Here is a 9897-nt window from a genome sequence, read left to right as displayed (position 1 = left end):
TGCGGCGCCTCACAGTGCTGCCGTTCGCGGGGCTCCTCTACCCGGCCTGGTTGGGAGCCGCGGCCGCCGGCTTCTGGGGTTGGGGCAGTAACTGGGCTCAAGTCCCCGAGGCCGCGCTACTGGTACTCGCCACCATCTGCCTCGCGCACGTGCTCACCGTTCTCTCTGGGCACTGGTCCGTGCACGCGCACTGCGCGCTCACCTGCACCCCGGTAAGTGCGCGCTCACGAGCCCGACCCCTGGCGCCATACGGCCTCGTCGCGGGTCCCCTGTCCGTCCGGAGCCTCCCGTCCGCTAGGCCTGGGTCCCCAGCGGCGCCCTCTGCTTTTGAGCTCGGGCTCAATCCTGACGCCACTGCTGACTTGTGTGCAACCATGATGCGTGTTACTGTATTTTCTACCTCTGTAATTCCTTCCCGGTGTGGTCATTTAGGGTCACTAAGCTAAAGAAAGGCTTTCGCAGAGCCCAGCCGGGGTTGTTGTCTGATGGGTCTTCGTAATGGTAACTCCTTACCCGCCAGTACTCCGTTGTTTCCTTGGAAACGGCACTGCCCTCCCTCCCCAGTGTTTCCTGCCTTCCTTTGCAAAGTGTGAGGCAGCTGTGTGGGATGGATCCCCCCCCCACCTATGAAATCTGGCCCTAAAACCAAGTGCTGCCGTCCAGTGCTCATCCTCCGTTCCGTACTACACTAAAAGGAGCACGCAATGCAGTAATTGCTGTGTTTAAGATGAGCAGGAGCTCTTTGTGAGTAAGCGACTTAACAGCTTGGCCTGTCTTTCTGTAAGATAAGTGTGGTGATGGTGGGATCAGATCAGAGTGCAGCACCCACAGGTGTGGTGCGGGGTGAACGAGTACTACCACAGAAGGCAGTGACAGAGATACACAGCCTGGGCTGCAGTCGGCAGTTGACATTTAGTGGCTGGCTGCACCACTTGACACAGATAATAATACCAAGTTTGGAACCCGGGGCATTGAGGTATACCTCCAGCAAGCCTCTGTCCTAATCCCAGGCATGGAGAGGGACAGGGGACAGCATCGGGGCTGCAGGAAGGACAGAGAGGCTGTCCTCCTCTCTGGCTGGATTGTACATTGAGTCCTCATTCTCTCCTCAGTAAGGCTTCTCTCCGAAAAGCCAGCACCTCTGGGATTGATGACTTTGGTTGGTACAGAGGAAAACTGCAGCAAGGGACAATTCAAAGGAAGGAAGTTGAGTCTTGGAAGTGGTCCCCCAAGACTTCCAGCTGCCTGCTGGCCGCTAGCTAAATAGTGTGTACGGACAGATTTCCTCTCCAGGGATGGAGGAGTGGGAGGAGCCAAGTTGGGAGACTCAGATCTGGGTTTGCATCACATCCTAGGCCACCGCTTCTACTGCGGGTTTCAGTTTCCCATGTCTGTAAAGTGAGAGCCGTAACACCTAACCTCCTGGTGCTGCTGCGAGAAGCTGCCACCCTACCAAGGTGACATCTGTAAAGCGCCCACCGTGGAGCCAGCACCACTTCTGTGCCTTGCGCTTTTCTCCCGGGACGTTCCTGGAGTTCACAGTTCGGTGGTGTTGCTGTTTTCACTCTGCCTTGCAGGCCCGTGCGTTTCCTAAGGTGTGGCGTGGGATTAGGGTCATCACTGTGCTGCTCTCTCTCCTCCTTCTACCCTCAAGTCGTCACAGGGTCTAGCAGGGCGGCGGGGAATGGGTACAGCTCCCGGAATTGAGGGAGCACTTCCTGTGTCTTAGGTAACAGCGTGGACCACTGGCAGAGTCTGCTGCCTTTGTGGCATTAGTGGGAGAAAAGAAAACATTCAGCGGTGGGTGCTAGAGAGCGATAACAGAGATGCCAGAGGACTTTAGACTGGACAGCTGGGGAGGGCTCCTGAGAAGGTGACATTTAAGCAGAGGCCTGAGGCGTGAGGGTGGGGAGCCAGCTCTGAATGCGCGTTCCCGCAGTGGCGGAGAAGCGGAGTGAGAGCGGATGGGTTTTGATCTTGCGAACCTCGTACACACAAGACGCCTGGTGGTGTCCTTCCTCTCTGAGTTTGGGTCACCAGGCCCCAGGATGTCCAGTGCTCTCCGCGACCCCATCTTTATGATACAGTCCAGAGGCACAGTGCGGGGGTATCTCGTCCCAGCGACAGCCCGGGGAGTGGCACCGGAGCCCAGTGGCAGCCCCGCCCCCTTCCCATGGGGCCGTGGACCCATAAGCTGAGAAGGCTCAGTGGCAGTGCTTTTCCTGTCTGGCAGGAATACGACCCCAGCAAAGCAACCTTTGTGAAGGTGATGCCGACCCCCAACAATGGCTCCACCGAGCTCGTGGCCCTGCACCGAGACAAGGTAGGGATCACCTACCTGCCTAGGGACCCGACAACAGGGACTTGGAAGAGATTCCCGGGCACTGCCGCCAACATAACCTTTCCCCCGCAGGGCGAACATGGTCTGGAAGTGCTGTCCTTCGAATTCCAGAAGATCAAATACTCCTATGACGCCCTGGAAAAGAAGCAGTTCCTTCCCGTGGCCTTTCCTGTGGGAAACGCTTTCTCCTTCTACCAGAGCCACAGAGGGTTCCAGGAAGATGCGGAGATCCGGGCTGCTGAGAAGAAATTTGGGAGCAACAAGTGAGTCCCTGACTTCCGGCAACCCCTTTTTCCTTTCCACTCTGCTCCCGCTCCCAGGAAGTGGGCAGAGTCTGCCTTTGGCCAGGGTCGCCCAGAGAATGGGGTACCTTTGGCGGAGCATGTGCCACCCTGCTCTCCACCACGCCTGCCTGCCCAGAGCCCAGCCCAGCCTGCCCCTCAGGGCATTCAGCTCTCCTTCCTTGAGTTGCCTCTCTTCCGGGTCCCCTCTTCATTTTTAAGTTGTTTTGTTCAAATTTCCACCTTCCTTGTTCTGCATGTCCGTATCTCAGCACTTTAGAAATAGTGATAGAAAGATGTTAACTGCCTATGATCCCAGCTACTCGGAGGAGACTGAGGCAGGAAGATCTCAAGTTCAAGGTCAGCCTGGGAAACTTGGCGAGACCCTGTAGCAAAATACAAGCCTGAAGCGGTCTGGGGTGCAGCTCGGTAACAGGACACCGGTGTCCTGCGTGAGGCCCTGGGCTCCATCCCAGCACAAAGGAGAGGCTTCGATGGCCGAGGCCTCTGGTGTACTGGGATGAAGAGGGGCCTCACAACACTCTCTTCATCCCCACCGAAGCCACCTCTGAACGTGCAGCTGGGATGGGGCGGTGTAAAGCCAGGCTTCGGAGCCCCCATGTGGGCCACCATGACTGTGCTTCTCAACGTGGAAACCACAGGGCTCCCAAGACATTCTGTCCTGGCCCTGTGGCTTTTCAGAAACTGTAAAAGTGTCTGTCATAACTTGGGGAAGCATCTGCTGCCCCACCCCGAGGCCGGCCACCTTGCTGCCCCAGGACAGGATGCCTGGTGCCGCCGTGCTTGCTGGGGCACAGGCACCTGGCGGGGGTGGGGGGCCGTGCTCTGGACAGCTTCACGGCGTGGGACCGTGCTGTCTGCCTGCTGCCGTGTCCCACCGTGCCTGGGAGCATCCCTTCCATTCACGGGCATGGCGAGGACAGCCCTCGTTGGCTGATCCCTTAGACTGGGCCACCACACAGTCCATGCCCTGGAAGACACCCTTGGACTGAGCTCTGGGGTTCCGGGGCTTTCCTCCAGGGCGTGTTTGGGAAAACCCCATTCTGTGGGGTTGGGCTCACCTCTGTATCCCCCAGTGCCGGGCTGCGGGTCTCATCTGCAGCTTCAAGGCGCCCTCCTTGGCCCAGCACCCACCAACGCTTGCTGTCCCCGCTTGCAGACCCCGATGCCTCAGAAGGGGGCTGGTGCGGCCGTGAGGGCAGCGGGGGTCGGGTAGAGCCTCCTGTGTGGAAGCTCACCCAGGCTTGCGACACCTGTGTGGTTTCCCTGTCCCCGGCAGGCCTGCAGTGTCCCCGGGCGGAGGTGTTGGGGAACAGAGTGTACGTTGGTCTCTTGCAGGGCTGAGATGGTGGTGCCCGACTTCTCCGAGCTTTTCAAGGAGAGGGCCACAGCCCCCTTCTTCGTGGGGTCGGGTAGAGCCTCCTGTGTGGAAGCTCACCCAGGCTTGCGACACCTGTGTGGTTTCCCTGTCCCCGGCAGGCCTGCAGTGTCCCCGGGCGGAGGTGTTGGGGAACAGAGTGTACGTTGGTCTCTTGCAGGGCTGAGATGGTGGTGCCCGACTTCTCCGAGCTTTTCAAGGAGAGGGCCACAGCCCCCTTCTTCGTGTTTCAGGTAAAGCAGCAGCTTGGTCCCTTGTCCCCTTCCTCGGCGCTGTCACAGCCTGAGCAAGCCTCTCTGCCACCTCCAAACCCAGAGCCCTGGGCAGGACGGTTGTTGCCTGTGTTCCTCAGCTTCTTGCATGCAGCTCCTGGGACGGGGCAGGGGCAAGGACAGAGCAGCCAACATCCCGTCCCGTCCCGCAGGTCTTCTGTGTGGGGCTCTGGTGCCTGGACGAGTACTGGTACTACAGTGTCTTCACGCTGTCCATGCTGGTGGCTTTCGAGGCGTCCCTGGTGCAGCAGCAGATGCGGAACATGTCGGAGATCCGCAAGATGGGCAACAAGCCGCACATGATCCAGGTGCGGGTCGGGGCTCTGCTGGGCCTGGGGTGGGTGTGACATGAACGCACCGCCCACACCGACGCCACCCCGCCCACCCAGGTCTACCGGAGCCGCAAGTGGAGGCCCATCGCCAGCGACGAGATTGTGCCTGGGGACATCGTGTCCATCGGTGAGGCCAGTTCTGTAGCAGCCGGGGCTGGGGGGCCCTGCCCCAGCCTCTGGCCAACCGTGCTGCCCACCTGCAGGCCGCTCTCCACAGGAGAACCTGGTGCCGTGCGACGTGCTGCTGTTGCGTGGCCGCTGTATCGTGGACGAGGCCATGCTCACCGGGGAGTCCGTGCCACAGATGAAGGTGCGGGAGGCCCTACCCAGGCAGCGCTGATCCGAGCTAGTGCCGTGGAGGGGGACCCACCGCTAATGGGGCCTGGAGACGAGAGCACAGGCGTCTCGGGTACCTCCGGGCGCCGTGGGGCCTTGGCAGACTGAGGCTGGCTTTGGGAAATGAGGGCGGGGGCAGGGGAGGCCGGCCAGGAGCCCCAGGTCCCGCTCGGAGGCCGCCATCCTGCTCCATCTCTCCCCCAGGAGCCGATCGAGGACCTCAGCCCAGACCACCTACTGGACCTGCAGGCCGACTCCCGGCTGCACGTCATCTTTGGGGGCACCAAGGTTGTGCAGCACATCCCCCCCCAGAAGGCCACCACAGGCCTGAAGCGTAGGTGCCTTGCGGGCCTGGGGTGTCCCTGTCCCCACCCGTGGGCCTGGAACGTGGTGATATGGCTGACACCAGCGCTTCTCTCCCCAGCGGTTGACAATGGGTGCGTGGCTTATGTCCTGCGGACTGGCTTCAACACCTCCCAGGTGCAACCCTTGGCTGCCCCGAGTGGGTGGGCTCTGGGATGGCGGTGGACACAGCATCCAGCCCTGGACTCACACTGGCAGCACTGGCCTATGCCAAGGCCGGGGCCGGGGTACAGGAGGGATCCGGGATCCGGCCCACTCTACAGCTTAAGGTTCGGGGGAGCTCGGCCAGCTGGCTGGCTGTCCCCAACCACTCGTGGTTGCTCCAGAAAACAGCATTTGCGCGGAGTGAGGCCCCTGCCTGTCGGGCATGGGCCAAGCCTCCTGGAACACTCGCTTCTCCTGTCCTGTCCACTGCCCCGATCTCCACTGCCGGCTCCTCGCTCCTGGCCAGGGTGCAGCCTGGGGAGGTGTCTGCTTCATTCACGGGGCTGAGGCAGGCACTGCCCTTGGCTGGAAAGAACCCAGCATGGTGCTCTCACACAGACCTGTTCCGTGAAAGGCCTCTGTACCCCTCCCTCCAGGGTAAGCTGCTGCGCACGATCCTCTTTGGGGTCAAGAGAGTGACCGCCAACAACCTGGAGACCTTCATCTTCATCCTCTTCCTCCTGGTCTTCGCCATTGCGGCAGCTGCCTACGTGTGGATCGAGGGTAAACACCTTGGCTCCCCCAGCCCCACCCCAAGGCCCCGTCCACCACCCTCAGCCCAGCAGCCCTGTCTCTGCAGGCACCAAGGACCCCAGCCGGAACCGCTACAAGCTCTTCCTGGAGTGCACCCTCATCCTCACCTCAGTGGTGCCCCCCGAGCTGCCCATCGAGCTGTCCCTGGCTGTCAACACCTCTCTCATCGCCCTGGCCAAGCTCTGTGAGTGTGACGGGCAGGGCCAGGGTCCGGAGCACGCTTGGACCAGGCTGAGCCCCTGACCCTGCTTCCACCCAGATATGTACTGTACGGAGCCCTTCCGGATCCCCTTCGCTGGCAAGGTGGAGGTGTGCTGCTTCGACAAGACGGGGACTCTGACCAGCGACAGCCTGGTGGTGCGTGGTGTGGCTGGGCTGAGGTGAGCGGCAGAGGGGAGCCTGGGGTGACGACCTCAGCCTGATCCCACGGGTGAAGACTGCTCAGAGGCCCCACCACCAGGATTTCCCTCATTTCAGGCCTGGTCTCCAGTCCCCACCAGCGGTGGGCCTCGTCCAGTGCATGGCCTCTGGGGCCTCCCGGGAGGCTGGCGTGGTGTTCGGGGGTTCCCACCTCCTCCCCAAGCCATGCGCGTGCCGCCCAGGGCAAGACTCAGCGCCACTCGGCCGACCCTGCCTGTGCCCACAGCTCCCGCATCCTTGCAGGGACGGGAAGGAGGTGACCCCTGTGTCCAGCATCCCTGTAGAGACACACCGGGCCCTGGCCTCGTGCCACTCCCTCATGCAGCTGGACGATGGCACCCTGGTGGGTGACCCCCTGGAGAAGGCCATGCTGACGGCCGTGGACTGGACACTGACCAAAGGTGAGGGGCTGGGCTGTCTGCACCCTGCAGGCGGGCCCACAGCAAGGACCCCGGACAGGCCACATCCTCGGCGTCCCCCAGGCCAAGACACAGCCCTGCCCCACTGAAGCCACAGTGCCAGGGTCCCCTAGACGTCCCCAGAGTGCCCACCTCCCACAGGCCCCAGGCACGCGGGGAGGAGCTGGGGAGGCTGAGCGGAGGGCGGGGCCTGGCTGCCTCTGGCATGAAGCCGCTCAGGACTCTGCTTATTTGTTTCCAGATGAGAAAGTATTCCCCCGAAGTATTAAAACTCAGGGGCTGAAAATTCACCAGCGCTTTCATTTTGCCAGTGCCCTAAAGCGAATGTCTGTGCTGGCCTCCTACGAGAAGCTGGGCTCCACTGACCTCTGCTACATCGCGGCCGTGAAGGGGGCCCCCGAAACCCTCCATTCCATGGTGAGCCAACCTCGGGCCTGGGGCAGGTGGGGGGTGTGGGGCGGACGCTGACGGCCCTGCCTTCCCTGTAGTTTGCCCAGTGCCCACCCGACTACCACCACATCCACACCGAGATCTCCCGTGAGGGAGCCCGCGTGCTGGCCCTGGGGTACAAGGAGCTGGGGCACCTCACCCACCAACAGGTAAGGACACGCAGGGAGCCCAAGAGGCAGCTGGGGTCCCCGTCCCCTCCCCCGCGTCTGCCGGGGCCCCCCTTCAGTCTCCCGCCGCGGCCACAGGTTCTTCTAGAGCTTAACGGCAGGTCACAGCTCTTTGCAGAGCCCAAGTCCCAGCCACGGCCCCCGCCCACGGCTCGGCTCCTGCCTCAGTCCTATGCCCCAAAGCCCCTGCTCCCTGGGGCACCAGCCTTACCCTCCTCACGGTGGCCGTGTCTGAGGGCATCCCCTCCACGTGCGCTCCCCTGGTCCCGTGCCCCACCTGTGTCGCCTGTCTCCCTGGTACCACGGGAGCCCCTGCAGGCAGGGCTTTGCCCCACCGTCCCTGCTGTGGTGGGGAAGAGTGAGGGTCATCACAGGAGGGGAAGGCACGATCGGGGGTCTGGCGGGAGGAGTGACGTGTGCTGAGGTGCCCAACTGTCCACAGGCCCGGGAGGTGAAGCGGGAGGCCCTGGAGTGCAGCCTCAAGTTCGTGGGCTTCATCGTGGTCTCCTGTCCACTCAAGGCTGACTCCAAGGCCGTGATCCGGGAGATCCAGAACGCGTCACATCGGGTATGGGCCAGAGCAGGAAGGGACAGAAGGGGACTGAGCTGACCTTGTCCGGACAGTGAGGAGGCCTCAGGTCGCAGCTGGGGGGCAGTCGTAGTGGAAGAGCTCTCTGTGCTGGCCAGGGAAGCTGGGAACCCATCAGTTTGGGCTCCTCCTACGTCACCTCCACAGGCCCTCCAGCGTCCCGGGAGGCAGGGCCTATCATCCAGCCCCTTAGACCTCCCTCGCCAGAGAAGGAACCAAGGCTGGAGCTAGGGGAAACAGGCAGCATGGGCTCTCTCGGGGGCCCCAGCCCACGTCAGGTGCACCGAGCACCCTGGGCCGGGGTAGCTCGGGCTCTGCCCTGCTGAGCCCGCCCCTGTTCCCAAGGTGGTCATGATCACAGGGGATAACCCGCTCACCGCCTGCCACGTGGCCCAGGAGCTGCGCTTCATCGAGAAGGCCCACACACTCATCCTGCAGCCCCCCTCGGAGAAGGGTGAGCCCTGCACACTGGGCAGAAGAGGTGCTGGGGGTGCTGGTCGGGGACAGCTCCTGCCCACGGGCCGGGCCTCGCCCCCACCGGCCTCATACATGGCTTTGCCGGCTCCCAGTCTTGGTGTCTGAGGACGCTGGTGGTCACACCAGCCTTGTTTCCTGCGCCCTCCTGGGCCCAGCAGGGTGCCCGGCTCTCCGCTCCTTCAGCACTGACAGCAGCATCTCTGCCACCACCCCGTGTGGCACCACAGCGTGCCCTGCACACACTCCAAGCCACCCTGGACAGCCTGCCTAACCCACACCCGGGCAGGAAGCCAGCTGAGTCTGTGGTGGGGTCCTGTTCTTTAGACAAGCAGAGGGGAGGCCCCAGGCACTAGATGTCACCTTGGCAGGGCTCTATTCCGTGCAGGACCTGGCAGTGGGCATCTTAAGCAGGGCATCGTGGGATGTAGGTGGCCAACATTTACAGGGCCAGGTGGGGTGCAGGTGCGGGGGACCCAGGCGAGGTGGCATCTGCAGCCTGACGGCGGAGGGCAGCCCAGAGGGCCCGTGGGCTGCCTGTCCACAGCATCTGAGCCCTGGCCAAGAGGAAGGAAGGAGGAAGTGGGTGACTGGGGAGCACTGGCAATGGAGAGGAAGCAGGGTTTCGGGTGGGGACTGATCAGAGAGAGGCCAGTGTTAGGCTGAGGGTGTAGCTCAGCAGCACCACACCTGCCTGGCAAGTGCAAGGTACTGAGTTTGACTCCCCAGTACCAGGGGGAGAAAATGCTAAAGAGGGGCCAGTGTCCCGCACCTTGTGCAAGGTGTCAGGCACTAGCTCAGACCCCGCGGCTGTGCCTGTGGGTTCTGTGGGTGCCCAGAGCGGGCAGGTCCTAACAAGGCTACGGTCCACGTGGGAGGGGTCACCAAGCGGGCACTGCACAGGACAGCAGCCAGCGGCCATCCGTGACCCAGTGCTGTCCCCAGGTGGCCTGTGCACGTGGCGCTCCATCGATGGCAGCATTGCACTGCCCCTGGCCCCCGGCTCCCCCAAGGGGCTGGCGCGGGAGCACGCCCTGTGCCTCACAGGTGACGGCCTGGCCCACCTGCAAGCCAGTGACCCCCAGCAGCTGCTGCGCCTCATTCCCCATGTGCAGGTGTTCGCCCGCGTGGCCCCCAAGCAGAAGGTGCGTGTGGTGCCGGGCGGGGCCGGGGGCCTGGGGCCGGCACAGGTCCCCCACTCAGCCCGTCTGCCCACAGGAGTTCGTCATCACCAGCCTGAAGGAGCTGGGCTACGTGACTCTCATGTGCGGAGACGGCACCAACGATGTCGGCGCCCTCAAGCACGCCGATGTGGG

At 62.7% G+C, this 9897-nt stretch overlaps 1 protein-coding gene across 1 annotated transcript in view; it reads left to right on the top strand.

The window, feature by feature from the left end:
* Positions 1-2: 2 nt before the first annotated feature.
* The window catches only part of Atp13a1 (ATPase 13A1), a gene marked incomplete at its 5' end in the record, with an annotated part of 13526 nt that continues 3631 nt past the window's right edge, over positions 3-9897 (top strand). The window contains 18 exons of the mRNA XM_033759409.1: positions 3-212; positions 2234-2323; positions 2414-2604; positions 4182-4254; positions 4446-4601; positions 4683-4752; positions 4829-4935; positions 5166-5295; positions 5386-5441; positions 5906-6032; positions 6109-6246; positions 6322-6442; positions 6726-6883; positions 7143-7318; positions 7390-7500; positions 7961-8086; positions 8453-8561; positions 9527-9726. Of these exons, the coding sequence (XP_033615300.1) occupies positions 3-212; positions 2234-2323; positions 2414-2604; positions 4182-4254; positions 4446-4601; positions 4683-4752; positions 4829-4935; positions 5166-5295; positions 5386-5441; positions 5906-6032; positions 6109-6246; positions 6322-6442; positions 6726-6883; positions 7143-7318; positions 7390-7500; positions 7961-8086; positions 8453-8561; positions 9527-9726 (2349 nt within the window). The remainder of the gene's footprint in view (positions 213-2233; positions 2324-2413; positions 2605-4181; positions 4255-4445; positions 4602-4682; positions 4753-4828; positions 4936-5165; positions 5296-5385; positions 5442-5905; positions 6033-6108; positions 6247-6321; positions 6443-6725; positions 6884-7142; positions 7319-7389; positions 7501-7960; positions 8087-8452; positions 8562-9526; positions 9727-9897) is intronic.

This window comes from Fukomys damarensis, unplaced genomic scaffold (assembly GCF_012274545.1).
Source record: "Fukomys damarensis isolate Sample0158 unplaced genomic scaffold, DMR_v1.0_HiC HiC_scaffold_37, whole genome shotgun sequence".
Lineage (NCBI taxonomy): Eukaryota > Metazoa > Chordata > Mammalia > Rodentia > Bathyergidae > Fukomys > Fukomys damarensis.
The sequence above is the reverse complement of the archived record's forward strand: the minus strand, read 5'-3'. Positions and strand labels throughout refer to the sequence as shown.